General features: G+C 33.9%; 1 protein-coding gene across 1 annotated transcript in view; it reads left to right on the forward strand.

Moving 5' to 3' along the window:
• RGS7 (regulator of G protein signaling 7) overlaps window positions 1-17,345 on the forward strand; it is a 227,026-nt gene that overhangs the window by 123,462 nt on the left and 86,219 nt on the right. Inside the window, exon 3 of the mRNA XM_085219651.1 lies at window positions 6,567-6,617. Coding sequence (XP_085075777.1) covers window positions 6,567-6,617 — 51 coding nt within the window. The remainder of the gene's footprint in view (window positions 1-6,566; window positions 6,618-17,345) is intronic.

The raw sequence follows: 17,345 nt of genomic DNA on the forward strand, positions 1-17,345 counted from the left end.
TGCTTGGAGAAAGCATTGTCCTGTTGGTATTTGTGGTTTTAGAAGAAACGGTGGGCACAGATGCACAGCTGTGATTAGACTAGTTGCTCTTTTTGTGGTTATTGAACGGAATTTCTGTTCTGAAGCTTGGATATGGTGCAGGGTGTAATTGCAGAATTCACATTACTGGAATTTGTTTACATTACTAGTAAGTGATTTTGTGTAGGTATGGGAGTTAGAAGAGATTTTTCACATCTTATATTAGCTCTTTTGAATTAGCTGATTAGCTCTTTTGCAATATGAAAGTAAATGGATTTCCCTCTCTGAAGCAGGGATTCAGTAACTGAACAATATCAAGCGATGTATTATTCTTCCATGGTTATGCTAGCCAGAAGAACATGTCTTTCTGTCATTCTTGGCTTGAGTGTTTTTGAGAATTGTTTGGAGCTTGGAATGAAATCGTCCGATTCAAAGCAATAAGATGATTCGTTTGAGGCTATTTCTGCAAATTCCTTAGTCAATTTACACTAGAGAAGAAAAAAAAAAGAGAAAGAGAGAAAGAAATCCTCATGGCTTATTATACTGTTTTTAATCCAGGAAACTATCTTGTGTGTGTGTGTGCTGCAGTAGATTCATTAAAATATTTTGTATTTTCTGTACAGTTAGGAGTATTATTAACATGTGATTTTAAAATCTGCAACTAGCTACAAGCTTCCTTGAGGAGTAAAGGGACTACAGCAGATGTGTGGGACAACTTCAATTGTAATAAGTCAAAAGAGTAAGTTTATGCATTTGTTTTCATCAGTAATTTAAAAGAGAAAGTGGCAGAAATAGATGTGTGAAAGTTGAGATGCAAATTTCATTAATTAAACAGCACTTTGATCAGTGATGTCTTTCTTCTATAAGCCAGCATATTTAAATAGTAAAGGTCAGTATGTTAAATATGTAAATGTAATCAGCAATGCATTCAAATTATTACAAATTCAGCTCTATTGCCGCTTATGTTAGACCATGATACTGGTTTAGGTCTATGAATTTGTCTTCCAGTAATCCAAAGGAATAGAGAAAATGAAGGCTGCTAAATAAGAATTCAAGGTAGAAAGCATTTAAATTAATACAAAGAATTACAGAATCAGTAATTTCTCTTCTCTCTCTCTCTTCTTCTTCTTTTTTTTTTTTAATCATTGGAACACTTTTTTCCAGCTTACATCAATCTAGGAACTGGGCAATGAAAGAATCCTTGAATTCATTTTTTTTATTAGACTGAAATCCAGTTTAGCACTGACTGGAGCTGTAATTTTACATGAAATAACTCATTATTTCTTCAGGCACCACTGCAAGCCTTAGAGAGGAGTCCCAACACCCTTTTATTGTCTACTTTTCTATCCATAGCCATACCAAGTGACTGATGTGAACCTTTTTGCTTACCAGTGATTCACATAAGGAAAAAATAATCTGAAAATAAACCAATATGGATGCAAGTATGGAAAAAATATATTTAGAGCGTTAAGCGTATCAAAAGAGTTGGCATTGAGAGTTGGCAGCCATTGCTTATTTTCTCTCAACTCTTCTGCCATAAAATATGTATGGTACTTGATTTCTTTCAGATGTATGCATGCAGAATTGATACACAAACTATACTTCTCAGAAAGAAAGAAAGAAACTGTAAAATATTTATGGTGAAATAATTCAATGATAACCTGTACTTTGGTTTGTGACCGTGAAAACTTGTAGAATGTAGATCATCTCCCATTCATCAGACATTTTCTTACAGATTCCAACTCCATCAAAGAGCAATTTATGTGAGTGGGTGAAGAGCAAAGAAGTGCAAGTGCTGAGAAACTGATCTACATCCAGTTTCTGTTTCCAGTTTCTGAATAAATGATGATGACTACATTTGCACATGATTTTTTTTTCAGTCATGATCAAGGATTTTGAAGTGTACCATCAACTAAATTTATTTTCTTGTAGTATTTCACCCACTGTGACAAAGCAACAGTATTGAAGAAAGAAACCGAAATTGCACGTCCCTTGTCTTCTGACAAAAAGTAAAATAATAAACCAATGGAAAGACAGTGATCTTACCTTATTAATTAGTAACAACCACGTTGTCATAAATTTAGAAACTGATACTTTGTGTGTAGTGTTTATTAAACTTTCCCTACAGTAAGTTGTTCTCCAGGTTCCTGCAACTTGGTGTGAAGCCGTTCAGCAAACATGCAGCTGCTAGACAAGCCCAGCCTCCTGGCTCTTACAGTACAGGAGAAACTCTGCAATGATTAGCTTACTCTTGAGAGTTCAGATGACAAAAGCCTTCATGAAGATACAATATTTGCTGGGTTGTCAGCAGCAAAATCCTTACTTTTGGTATCAGGAATGCAGAAAACTTCCCAAACTTCCCATGAACTTCATTATATGTAAATACTCTGAAGACTACAAGTGAAAAAAACGAATAGTATTTAGTCACAATACCTAGATTTTAGCAGTAAAATAATATATATTTTTGCATAATCAAACCTCTCTTCTTGTGAAATGAAGATCACTGTAGGTCAGTTAAGTTCCTCAGTAACCTCATGACTTGTGATTGTGGTTAACAAATTGCACTTTATTAGAATTTCAATGTTTCTCAGAGAAATGCATTTAAAATTTTTAAAATAATATAACATTTTAACATTAATTTGATTTTGCAGATCTAGTTACACCTTTTTCTTGTCAGATCAGGGACTCATTGCATCCCTGCATAGCAAAAAACAAATCTATAATTCCTATTAATTTTGTTGGAGTTTAGAATCAACACCTTTTTAAAATGTATTCTGTAGAGGCTTGTTTAAATTAGAGGTTCTATTCTTGAAAGATAACTTCAGCATTGCCCTGGCGAATCCTTAAGATGTGACAGCTTCAGCACCTGCTATTTTCAGGCTGCTTCATTTAAAATTAATCACCAGTTGGCTTATCAGCAGATATTTTATTTATTTTTGCTGCTTTCCTTTAAAAAGTGGAAAGTCTTTCAAATTTGTGGACTTGGATAAGACCTTGTGAATTTTATTTCCTTGATCTGATTAGCTGCAAACGTTTTCTAATGTTTTCTGAGGATTTTCCCCTCATAATGTTCAGTTGTATTTGATGCAGGAATTTGCATGAGAAGTGAGGGTTGTTGGATTTCAAAATGGTGATTGGTCTGTAACATCTCTTATACATTAGAGATCTAAAAGCAAGCTTCCCCTTTAGCTGCATCCCAGAAGTGAGACATGGAGACCTGGGGAATTTCAGTTGGGGAACTCCTTAGAAAATGTTATTACAGAGTATTTGTTATTGTATATTACTAGTGACTGCCACCTTAAGCAACTGACAAAAACTGAATATCTTTTTGATGTAGCAATTTCTTTTTTTTTTTTAATCTTTTGGATTGTAACTTTAAATCTCTCAAATGTAGCATTTACAGTCTGGATTTCAAACTACTTTAGTTTCTCTTTTAAGTAGAGAATTGTAATTCCTCCTACTGGACTGCTTTTCCTTCTAGTTAAAAAGATTTGTTTTAGGTAATTCCAAATTATAAAAAGGAAATATGTTAAATAGCTCGAATTATTTAGACATTTTATCATTGGACAACATCATCAGGCATTCCTAGTACTCTCTTCCAACTCAGGAAAGCAAAAGCTCCTGTTTTATTTCCTTCTTGGGAGGCTCATTTATGAAGATAATGCTTCAGTGCAATTTCTGTCCTCATCACTTTGATAGATCCTTGGTGATGAGAAGGATTCAGGATTTAAGGTTGAAGGTGTGTTATCATGTAAGAATTAGCTCTTGCTTAGAATTAACAAAGTCTGTAACCTTTTTCATCCTAATTCTTGTGTGTTTTCTTTAGATGCAAATACAGTGTATGAAAATTGACATGAATTTTCAAATCTGGGACTCTAGTGAAATACCGTTTTTGCTTAAAACATTTACCTGTTTTGCTGCTTTGTCCTTTTCTTGAGATAAGAAATTATAGTACCGGTCTCACTTTCAGAAACAAATTTGCATGATTAATAAACTAGAAAAGGGGACAAATGTGAGTGAATGAAATCATGTTATTGACTAGACACTTAAAGTTACAGCTTAAAACACTCAGCTATTAAAGGTGGTACTTTTATTATTCTTTTTAGAACTAGAGTTGCCCACAGGATCTCCCAAAGGAATATGGACTGATAAATTTCTCACTTGTGGTGTGACAAACTACTTGCAACTTTGCTTCACTTGAATGCCCTTCACAATAGAGAGAATATAAATGTTAATATTTATTGGCCTGAGCTTTTGTCATCAAAATCACGCAGTTCAAATCATGGCAGTGTTCAAATGTGATAGCTGACTTAAACTGCTATTCTGGCTTTTGGTACCGGGGAAATGGCTTATTACAAAATAATATACAGTAGTAGTGATCTTTCAGAAACAGATACTATAATTGTCAATCCTATTTCCCACTGTTATTTAGAAGACAGTGTAACATATGGAGGTGAAATTTCTGATGTGTAGATCACACAAATACGATGCCAGGAGCTGAGGACTCAGATTTGCAATATGTCACTGTAGGAAAGCGTTCAGGAGAGGTAAAGAGAAATGAAGCATTTTAAGGTGAGATCAAAAGTAGAAAATTTCTTCCCACAGGGTACCTGAGGAATTTGAAGGAAACAAAAGTTTAAAAAAATTCTATGTTTTTTTTTCTAATGACTTTTTCCTCAGACCTTTGAGGTTTTAGGGAAATACTTAGGGCTGATTATTTCTCTGTTTAGCAGATGGAAACATATGCTTAAGCTTGGAACTGTGTCACTGAAATCTATGAAGTTTTCTCTTACACTGAGCTAAAATACTTCCTCCAACATCAGCTTGATAAACTTCATATGAATAAAGATAGGAATGGTATTTATAAACATACACAAAAATATAATATTTTGAGGTAGGAATACCCATCTGAAACATTTTGTTTATGTCCAAGAGCATGTAAAGGTAGACTGCTTCACTTAAATAATTCAGTGTAAATACTATGAGATATTTTGCCACTGAAGTTTAATCTATCCAAATTTAGATGTAATAAAGTAATGAAAATATTTCTCTGGAGACAGCTGTAAAATCTCCACAGTTTTCACTGCTGTATAATCAAAAGTTATATTAAAATCAGCTAGGCTTTCTAAAATACATGATAAATCTGTTCATTAAAATGTAATAAAATAGAAGTAACAAAATTTTATTTTCTGCAATTAAGAGAGTAAAAATAGATTTTATTTCTTCTCTGAATTGGTTTATTAGTGCCTTATATGCCTTGTCTTACAAAGATAAAAGAAAATTATGCACTAATAGAAGTATAGGAAGAAATCTGAGTCTTGAGAGTGATGGGGAAATCTGCAGATTCTAATATTTATATTATTGCTATTTGTGAGATTTCATTATTTTGACTGTTTCACATTGACGTATGTTGATTTTGATGATCTTTTCACTTTTCAGAGTTTTGTTTTTTTAAAAAAATGAAGTTATTATGTTCACTTAGAAATGGATAAGGAAACTTAAAAATTGGACATGTCTCTCCTTTAGACTGCTTATCTGAAATGGAGACATGCTGCAATGCAGAGAACATGCACATCACCCCCAACTGTCTAGAGTATGTTTTCCCCTTAGGCCAGTTTTTGTTTTTAAAGTTGCTTAAATCATGAATGTCTTTTTTTGTCTGCCAAACTGCTACATAATCTATTTTGTAATTCAGTATGTTCAGAGTGGTGAAGTCCAACTGCAGCTTTCAGTCTGAAAAATGAGACATCCTTCAGCTTGGCTTGGTATGAAAAGTGTGAAGTGTGATAGGAAGTGCACAGCCAAGAGAGAGTTAGAAAGCAGGAGGTAGAGTTGGAAGAATACTCGTTGTAAAACACAAGGAGTCTGGTATCAAAGTTGTTAAGAGGACGGCAATTACATATGGCCTTAAGATAAGTGAAAGAAACGCAATACAAAGAAATGGATAGGCAGTAAATGCAGGGATAAAGAAGTACGGAATCTGGAATTGTAAGGAAAGGGCTTCAACACCACAGAAAAATAACTTCTATCAAGAGCTAAAGATAAAAAGTCAGAAGGCTAAGCTGAACACAATCGAGGTCCTTAAGTGAGCTCATAATGGTACGTGTTAGTACCAAGGAGGTTTTTTATTAGAGATGGCCTGCAGCATATAGTGTCATATATTGCAAAATCATCTGTGTTGCATTTATTTTTCCTAGGCTTCATTTGCAACCTAATTTGGAATGTAGGGAAACTATCATTCTGAGTTCTAAAAGAGTGGTTTTAATGCAAATTTTGCAACAATATCTATTTAAATTGTAGGCTATTATCTGACGTTTCTGTGTTTTATGAGTCTTGACCTAAGGAAAGGAGGAAGTAGTATGTTTCTTTGGCCAAAGCTGTGGAGAAACTGAAAAGAAAAAAAAAAAGCTAATGTAGTGGTCTGGGTGATTTTAGAGCAAAAGATAGAGATTTCTTTTACATGTAGAATAACACTAATAGATCTAGGGAATAGAAGAATAGGAAGAGAAAACTTATTAATCTAAAAATATCTATTTCTTTGTTCCTAGGTTCAGACATTGTTCAGTGGTTGACAAAGAACTTATCTATAGAAGATCCAGGTAATTTTTTTTTTTTTTTAATATTAGAATATATATTTTATATATATTAGTAAATTCTAGATTATCTTTTTAAAGGATCACATTCTGTTTGTCTTCTGTTGCAATACAGAGACTCTGTTTTATCAGTGTAATTTCTGCAGAAAAAAAAAGACAGCATCAAGCTTCAGAAAATTTTGCTAAGAATCTGATGATTTTGGTTATCTATTTTGTTGGAGCACATACTGGGAAGCTAGAGGATGTCCAAGAAAATGAGTGTTTTAATTAGTAGAAAATTAATTTATGTTCTACTCTGTTAGGAATTAACTCATAGTTGTACTAAATAGCTTCATAAGCACATGATGTTTTCTTAACAGAATTTTGAATAGATCAATGAATAAATAAAATAATAAAATGTGGTCTAGTACTGCTAGCAAGAGCTGCATTTGCATTTTTAAATTTAGATGCTTTTACAGTATCTTAAACAGAAAGTGAACTGCAAATAGCATCAGTGTTCAATGAACTGCCTTGGAACATGGAAGTAAAGCTTTGGTTCCAAGTGTGTCACACATTTCTTATATGGCCAGGTCCTAGCTCAGTTTTTATGTCTTTGTGCATGTCTGATATTTATTTCCAGAAATGAATGTTTTCTAATATAAAATACTGAATATCTGAAATAAAATTCTGTGGAACTCCTGTTATATTTTCTTTAGGGGAAAGATAATCTTCTATCTTTAGAGCATAATCAAAAAAATTCCAATTTTCCTTTTTCAGACTTTTGAGAATGTAATTTCTATCTTTTGTTTGTTTTTTAATTTTAAACATGATACCTTACATATTAGAAATGAAGTTTAATCGTTGTGGAATTCAAGGAAAGAGTAAAATCACTGTGTTTAAAATTATAAATTGGATAATACTGTAGGTGCGTAATTCAATATCTGCAAACATGCAATTCACAAATTATCTAAATTACTACATCAAGGAGGTCGCTAATTGCTGCGAGATTAGTATTACTTCCCACAGAGTGTCATATATTTTCTTCCTGAAGACAATGTGGAGGTCAATAAATACATGGTTGTGATATTGTGTTTTTCAGTTGTCAACTAAAAAACGTGTACCTGTCTATTCTTACCAGAGTTTGAAAGATTGCCGTTGATACAGAAGCTCAACCTTTATTTGTCAAACCAGAACTGAAGTCCTATGATAGGCTGTCATTCAGATTATCTGGTTGTTGTGAAACTTCACAATAGAAGAAACTTTAAACTAAATGGGAAACATTAACTCTGTTAATACCCAATTAAAATTAAACAAATACACGTGCCACTTGCATATATAACCAGAACACATTTTAATGTAATTTTATCTAATCTGTGTCATATCCCCTTGGACTACATGAGTGGAAAGACTGTCCACAATAACAAAAATGTCTTATTCATGTCGGTTTTAGTCCAGGGACTGGACAGCCAAAAGCCAGCTGTCTGGAGTTGTCTGGCTGCAAATCTTTGGAAGGCCAGCCACCCCAAATGTTGCCTTGTGATAGCACACAGAATTGCCAGATAGCAATGAACCTCACAGATGGCGAGCAAGAGCTATCCACAGGGCAAAGCTTCTGATAAAATTCTGGTTTGTAAAATCTTTGAAGATTTTTGACTTTTTGTTCCAGTTCTAGACAAAACTGTCCAGAATTTCCTGTACAAAAGCCCTAACCTTCTGAGGGCTGTTGTCAGCATAATTTGGATTTCCATTACCTTCTGTGTACTTTTCACCAGTATGTCAGGGTTTTACTATGGCTCTCTTTTAAATTTACTCCTTAAAGTCGTGTTACCAAGCTGTTGTGCAGTTTTGTGATGCAGAAATAAATAAGCCCTGTGTTTGCACTGAAAGTTATACTCTCCAACTAATTCTGATATCAGCAACATAATGTAAACCTTGGTTCACATACTTTAAGAGTATATTCTGTAATCTCTGGAAAAAACAACTATTTATAATCCCTCCATGTCAGTGTGAACTGCTCACGTGAGCAAGGCATGTAAATTCTCAAGGGGATAAACACATAGGCAGATTCTTCTTATTTAGTAAATCGAAGAACTAATTAGAAGTAGTGCCTTTTTTTTTCTTCTTTGTTTTGCATAGACCATGCAAATACAGTAACATTAAATGGGAAGAAATCTGCTTTTTGGATACTGGGAGAACAAAAGAGAGGAGGAGATCTGGCAGCAACATTTCCTTTCACTGTGATAATCAATGTAAAGCTAGTATCTGGAAACAGTAATTTCAACCCCAAAAAATTTCACAAGTGTAAATTGCCAGTAAAAACAAAACAAAACAAAAACAAACAAAAACCTCCCACCAAAACAAAAAAAGCACATTTTTCCATAGTGGAAAAACAGCTTGTGTGGAAGATTTGTAAGATTTTGTCTTGCTACACTAAATCTCTGTCAAGAAAGTAAACTAAGGATGATCGGTGGATTCTGCTAAATTATACCAGACTTGAGGTTGTTTCAGTGGAGTAGAATACAGCTTCTGCCCGGAATAGCTGTGTGCAGTGTACAGTTGTTGTTATATTGCTTACTTTTCAGTATGTACTTTAAAAAATGTTTGTGTTTCAGCCTACAAATTATGCGTAGAATTTTAAGGAATGGAAATTATCTAAGTTATTTTTAATGTGAAACTTAGCTCAGTCGTAAAAATAAGCCTCAACCTGAAAAGAAGCAATTAACTGAGTTTATAGAATTGTAATGGCGTGTGGTTTGGCACTTAGACATATGTTTGTTGAATTGGCCATTACAGGGTAAGTGCTGATTCTTCACTGACGGTGCCAATTAATCTCAATGAAGAAAATCGATTCCATTTTTCTACATTATATTTTTCTTTTTTTAAGTAACAATTAGTACTGTGAAATGTACCAGGCTGACCACACTAGAGATTGAAATCCTTCCAGACCAAAAACAGAACAATTAGGGTTAGTGAACTGTTTTAAAGATGTCTGCTAAAATTTCCCAGTCTCTGGCTCTGTACTTGGTTCTTGCATGCAGTCAGTATCAATTTTTGGTTTAGTGAAGAATAATTAGTATTTTAATAAAGACAAGTGTGTTAGTTACAAACACTCATTTCATCCTTCACATAGTCCATGAAGTATGTCTATATAGGTAGCTCCCAAAGAGTCTCTAGGAGTTGATAATATGTTAAGCCATCACCTTCTTTCTCCTCCATAGTACCTTTACTTCAAAGTGTTGCATATTTAATTTATTGATATCTGCTAACCCAATGGAAATTATTTGGCTGAAGACACATTGTTTTTGGGTGATTGCTGTAGTATAGTTGCAGTATCAGTGGCCATGTAAACTGTAATCACTAACCCAGTGCAAGAAAGAGGAACAATTCAGTAGGACATCTATTTGTTTCTTTTGCTTTTCCTTCAATTGTTTTGTATTTAAATCTCTCTCCAGCAGTAGCTGTGTTAATAATATCTTTGATAATGCACTCTGTTTATAGTACGAGTTAGCAGAAAAATATTAGGGTTTTTATTTGAGTGTATTTTATTTGAGTGTATTTGAGTGTAGCTGGAAACCTGTTTCTGCCCCTTTCTTGCATGCATGTGCGGGAAGGCAGCAGCAAAGAGCAGCAAATCATTGCAACCTGGGACACAGCACCAGCGAGCTGCAGGCATAAGACTGTTTCCCTTTCCAGAGCTTGCTAAAGGAGAAAATAGCCTCTTATGAAAGGAAAAAAAGAACGGAGTGGAGAGATCATACTTCTGGTTGCAGTTTTTGCATTAATCAAAACAGTGGTAATAAAACAAATGTGAATTTGATCTGAGCTTGTCAGGTCCTGTAGCATTTAAATTAAATAATATCTGTAATTTTAGATGAACAGAAAGAAGGCAGGGAATAGAAAATGTCAACATTTACAGGCAGTGTTTTGTACCAATTGTATTAATGTAGGGATGAAACTGCATAGGCCAGTTTTTCTTTAGGTTCGTGTAACACCTAGTAGTCTGTGATAGTCAATGGGCTATAGCCAATCCTGAGGATTCAGAGCTGAAATGGTAAAAGTTTGTTTCCAGAGGTGATTGTATTTGTCCAAAGCCCTAGGAAGGACTTCAGAAATGGTGAACAAGGATGTATTGACAGTAATTTAATTGCCACTGGAGAAGCCAGACTTAAAGGATATCATTTCTTTCATGCTTTTCCACTAAAGGTTTTTCCATTTTGGTATAGCATGTTACCCTGTGTACAGTGCAATTCTCAGGAGCACACAGAGCAGTAGAATGTAGAGGGAATGAGTTTTCCCTCTTCTTATGTGCCAGTAAGAATTTTAAAATTGAAGCTAATAATAATAATAATAAACAGCATTTTATTTGTAATTCAGAAGGTAATATGAGCATTATATCACTGAGGTCTTTCAGAGTCTTGGTGAGCAAGAAGTAAGAAAGAGGTACTGAATAGAATACAAAGTATTTGAGTTTAAAGTGAGTTTAAAGAAGATACTCTGATAAAAAGCTAATGCTAAAACTATTACTAGATACTGAAAAATCAGTAAGCATTAATTTCAAGTAATTTCACTGGAAAGTGCTTCAGATGCTCTGTTGTACCAATTTAAGGAATCTATTTTATCCTTTCTGTCACAGAAAAAATTAGTCTATAAGAAATCTAAATTACTCAATTGAAATCTTTTTCCATCAAATTACCTCCAAAGTATACAGCTTCATCAAAAAGTGTTATGATGAAGCTATTATTATATGTAAAACTATATGTTGAAAACTGGTGCTGAATTCTCCCAAAAGCTTATCTTTCAATTCTTTTAGAATTGAATAATAAATCAGGCATTTTTTTGTTCCATGGTTTTCAATTGAAAATATTCCATGTACTTCTAGAAGAAGTGATGGACCTAAACTGGGTATCTCCTTGTGGGTATTGTATGCATCACTTGATGTCATCACTCAGCATATGGAGCCAGTATCTCAGAGTAAGAAAATATATTGCTAGCCAATATTAATTTCTTGCTGACACATCAGATTTTAGAATAACTGGCTTTGGATACCAAATGCTACTAATTTAAATGTTATGTGTTCTCCATCTTGTCTGCTTGTTTTGTAACTGCACATTACTAGCTGCCACTTTTTGCTTATTTATCATGGTCAGAACCTGTTGTATTACTATTGCTGTTAAAAAAAATGAAACGTATTTATCAACTTAGCTAAAGTCAAAAATACTACTGAAGAATCATAAGAAAGATATGTCCTTTTAAGAAGAACTCTGATGCCTCTTAGAAATAAAGCTTATTCATTAATGAATTAAACAATAATATTCCTAATACAATATTTGATTCTATTTTTACTGAAGTTACTAAGATTTTTTTTTGTTATTTTTTTTCCTGTTTTTCATTTTCCCTTTTGAACCTTTGGGATCATATCAAGTTTTAGAGGTTTAAGAGGAAGAATATTTAGTAAATTCCAATTCATGCTGGCATATTTAATTAAAAGTAGCTAAATAATTGTCTAGAGACTTCATTAGCTTTCTGCTTCCTTGTTTCCCAGAGAACTCTGTTGTATGGCAATGGAAAGCACAAGTGGGTGGAAGTGAGATTATATATCTGAACAACTTAATTAAATAAAAGTAGTTGAACTTCTATTTCATCTTGCCAGCAGCTGCTGCAACTATTTATAACCAAGTGAACAAAAATATTTTGATATTTCTTTATTTTACGACTTTTATATCTTTTGTATCTTTTTTTTAATACCTTTGATTTGATGACTGAATGGTTAATGTAAGGCCTTCTCTTGATTTTGTTACTAGTTGTCCTTAAGTGGGTTTTCAATTTTATCATGGTACACGTAGAGAAATGCAGCTGTTCAAATAAGAGCAAAGTGAAGGTTCAAGGTTAAGTGAACTGCTGGGCGCTCTCTTTTACTAAGCAAAAGAAATTTCTTGCTATGTCAGCATTAATGGAAAAATATTCCTTTCTCTCTCTTGTTTTTCAGTATTCTCTTATTTTCTTCATTTTCTGTCTTTTACATTTTCATCTCCATGGTTTGTCCCCTAGTTTTACCAGTGCGTCTTCTGGTTCTTATCTGCTAAGAGCTGTTGGTTATTATTCACATTTGCTTCTTCATTTACATATTCTTTAATTTCACTGGTTGCATTTGGTCACATTTTCAGATTTCACATAGGAAAACAGACAAATTGAAGCTGAATAATCAAGAGTTTAACTGTTCCATGTCCACTGTGATTTTGTAGCTGCAAGATCTCATTTGTCTTTGGAATACTGGGATCCACAAAGAAAAAATTTCAGTTCCCACTAAAGCTGTAACTCAATATAGTTTAATAGAACCCAACCATGAAAAATCCTATTTATCTCCAGCTATACATACAGAAATTATAGCAAGTAATTTACATTTGTTTTTGAAAGATTGCTTCTTAATTAATGTCTAATTTAAGGAAATTCTTTTGTAGATGAACTGGAAAACTTGACATTTTAAATAGCTTTAAAACATGTTGGGAAGCTTATAAGGAACTATCAATGTGACATTTTTGCATATTGCAATTATGTAATTATTTACATCTAGCATAACAAATAACAAAGCAAAATAAAATAAAAAACTCCTTTGTCATAGAAACTGCTGTATCAATAAATTTTGTTGAAAGTCTTTCAGGGTAATAACAAATGGTTGTTTTTTTCTTTATTAAAAAAGTTGAAACTATTATTTCTTGAGATAGCTTCATATATTTGTCACTTCATTTAACAATATTTAAAGTAGTCTGGTTTGAAGAAATTAATTCCATGGTTAAACCTGACTTGAATTTTTTAATAATAGTAACTGCCACTATCATAATAAAACTCAATGTGGAAAAACTATCTAGAGAACTTTGACTGTAAAATTCCAGGGGTTTTAAAGTTCATGTTAATGAGCTTTCGCTAAATTTATGCTCTCAGTTAGTTGAAGCAGATCAAAAGATATGGCTACAGGAAACAGATTAAAGATAATTTAGCAATCCACAGTTTTTACCATAGTAGTGATGTCTGAGAATAAAGTAGAAATGGAACCATGTATTTAAGTTCCTACATAGTGCATTTGGAAGATATTCTGACATGTCAAGGATATGGCCAGGAAGAGCAATTAACTTGTTGAATATATTGCGATTTCACTTCTAATATAGAAAGAAGCTCTGCCCTCTAAGGTCATTTAAGCATAATAATGATTGCAAATAATAGCTTTTTTTTTTTTTTTTTTTTTTTTTTTAAATTAATAAGCCAAAAACTTCTGCACAGCAAGAGAAAGTATAGTTAATAATCCAAATTAGTTTATATCCAATGCACACTCCAGAACAGTAGAGATTAAATGAATTTTGTACAACAAATTCAATATGAACAGAAGACAGGCAGCACTGGATTCAGACCATGTGAAACATTAACTGTTTCTGGCAGTGATCAGTCCCTTTTGCTTCACTGAAGGAGAAAGATGGTGTAATGGTCCTGACCTTCGTCGTTTTCAGCTTCATGTTTAATAATACTTAAGTGACATTTTTGCATTTAAAACTTTCCATGAAAATGTTCCTGCGATTGTTCTGATACTATAGATATATTTTCTGTTTGGAAGAGTATGCCTGATAATCACACTGGTTGACTCTGAGTTCCTGAGTTATGCGAATTAGCAAATTATTATTCCTCATTAATTCAACTCCTCGTCTCGCCATAATTTTATTGACTGCTTTAATGGCTGTCCTCCACCATCCACCGATGTATTTGTGATATCTCTTGTTGTACAGAACCCTTACAGTCCATATCCCCCTTCTTCCTGTGATTTTCAACTTCCCTCTCCATACATACATAGTTTAAGATGAAATGACAAGTTCCCTGCTTGGAATTTATGGTGTGTGCATGCTATCCTGTATGCAAGTGATGTCTTATGGTTTGTTTCCCATTTCAAATAATTTGTCCTGTTTGACATTTGAGCAAAAAAATCCACATAATTGTATACAGTGATTCTAGTTTTTCTTGTTGAGCGGCCAACTTAAAGCCCCATGTGAACATGGGGATGGAGAGTTTGTACTTGAAATGATTAGCATTTACCAAAAATCAATTCCATCTGCTGTTGCATTGTCTACTGAATCTGTACTGTGAAGTCCTTCTGTGCCTCTTCAAAACTGACTTTTTACTTACCTCAGAAATTATTACTGTCAGCAAATTTTGTTATATCATCAAGCAAACTCTTCTGGAGATAATTTCTGAAGACAGTGATCAGCTACAGTGGCTGCCTCCCTACCCTGTGGTAACTGATCTATTGTGGCTAACCTTTATGCCTATCTTTCTAACTATTCTTTTTCCATGACTTTCTATCACAGATCCACTTAGTTCCTTTACAAAGATGTTTTGGGGAATTATATCAAGAACCCTCAGGAAGTCCAAGTTAATATGTTAGCCAGATTTTCTTAACCTTGTATGTTCACTAATTCTACGTAACAATACTCACACTTTTGAGACATTGCATCATCTAATAACGGTGTGCTGTCTTCCTTCTGTCTCATTTATATATACACAATCTCCACTTTATTATACTTTCTATCTTGTTGCCTCTATGAGCTTCTGTTCTATTCATGTGCCTCCTCCCCAGACCCTGATTACCACTGTATATCTTTCTAAAATCTGAGGACATATATTCCAGCTTCTTTTCTTTTCCACTTAGGGTCATTTAAGTGACAAATTGCACACTACTGCTAACAGTTCAGCGAGTTAATATTTGACTTGCCTAAAAACATAGAATAACCATTATGAGTGACCACTATGTTGACCCAGCAAGATATTTTTATTCATTTTATCAATTTTTTTTTAAAGCCTTTCAATTTTTTATTGCTGTTGTTGTCATCAGTGCTATCCTTTCTTTCTACATTTAGAACCTGCCAATAGAGAAAAAGTAGGTCAGTCACTGAGAAGGCTTTTTTTTTTTTTTTTTTTTTTTTCCTATGGGAAAAGAAGCCCTAATGGAAGGGTTTTCGTTGAACTATTTTTGCTGGTGAGTTTCTTTCAGTATTTCCATATTTTTAACAGCAGAATTCGTGAGTGTATCTGGATGAAATGTCAGTGCTCTGCAATTATCTGTGTAAATCTGCTACAACAGGGAAACGTAAGCACTGGGAGGGGAATTTTCATGACAGAAGGAACTTTTGATTCAGACTGTAGGAAAGAAAAGAAAAATGAAAAAATGGAGTCTTAAAATATCTTGAAAGTGTGGTCAGTGAAATATATATAATTTACCAGACAAAATAATTAATTATAATGAGGGAAGAGAGCTCTCTAGAATTAATTGCCTTTTTTAGTATATATTCATCCCAGATGACTGTATCTAATGACATAGCAGATCACACTCCTATGTTAGTCTCTGGAAAGCTATCTCCACAATCTTTGTAGTTTGCTTGCATGAGCTTTGGTTATTTCTCCCTGCTGTGTGTCTGAATGACACCATTTTACTTACAAAGCTTTTAACTCCTGCTGGACTTTAAATGCACAGCATTCTTCCCATTGAAAGAAATACATTATCTTCAGCTTTTTATGCCCTCAGTTAGCTGGAAAGTTGTTATGAAGAAGATTGAATTCATCTTTACTGTGTAGAGTGCAGTGAAAGAAGTAGCTATTATTTGAGCTGCTGCAGCATGTTCTTTGTATTACCTGAACTGCCTGGTCATAAGTGGGTGTTCTGTGATCATGATAGCAATGTATAACAATGATACGAAATTAATGGTTGATGTAGTAAGCAATTGATATCAAAACAGACTCGGAGACTAAAAAAGTGTCACGATTCATCTTAACCAGCAGTAATCATAGCAAGATAGTGCTACCTATTGTTTACCCTTACCCAACTTCAAAAAAATACATTAGCTGACATCCCTCTTATTCAACAATTCTATAGTTCCTTCAGGAACAAATATTTTGTGCACTGAAAAAGCCTGTGCCAATTCTTGAGCAACACTGGTGGCCACAAATCCTAGTGCTACTTGATCCACACGCATTTTTCAGCACCTTACATAACTGTCTCCTTCCACGAACCCCCCCCCCTCCAGACTGCTCACGGGCCTATGCTTTCCAAACAGTTGATTGAGAGAGGAGTTGCATGTGGCTAGCTGTGCCCTGCCTTGAGCATCACAAAGAAAGAGAAAAGTGGTTACACGGTAGCAGGGAAACATACCATCATGCAGAGAGGCATGTCTGAAGGAACCATGATGTAAAATGAGTTTTCCGGCTGGCACGTGCTTGCACAAATTTCTGAGTACCATATGCCACGGAGAATGACATACCTCCTCATCAAATACATGCAGCCAAATGAATTGATCACACATCTGCAGTCCCAGCTACTGGAGGATAGGAAAGTTGGATGATCTGGCATACAAACAGCAAGTAACAAACAGTACAGAAGAAAAACCTGAAATAATATAAAGATTCTAGTACTGAGTAGAAGTGATTTATGTCCAATATTTTGTATCTTTTACTGATACTTGAAATTGTGGAGAAAAAAAAAAAAACAACAAACTTTTGAAAAATTGAAGTATAGTATTTGCAGGAATTTTGATTTTGTTGTTTACAGGTTCACTCAAAGGTCTATGCATATGACTGTATAAACTAGAGTAGAGTTTCATACTAGGGAGGGAAATGTGTGAAGCGTCAGGAAATATCTTATGAAGACAAGTTCAGACTATTATTAGGGGAAAAAAGACATAAATTTTTATATTTTCTGTATTTTGCCTTGAAGTAGTATGT

Source organism: Meleagris gallopavo, chromosome 2 (genome assembly GCF_905368555.1).
Source record: "Meleagris gallopavo chromosome 2, MGAL_WU_HG_1.1, whole genome shotgun sequence".
Taxonomy (NCBI): Eukaryota; Metazoa; Chordata; class Aves; order Galliformes; family Phasianidae; genus Meleagris; species Meleagris gallopavo.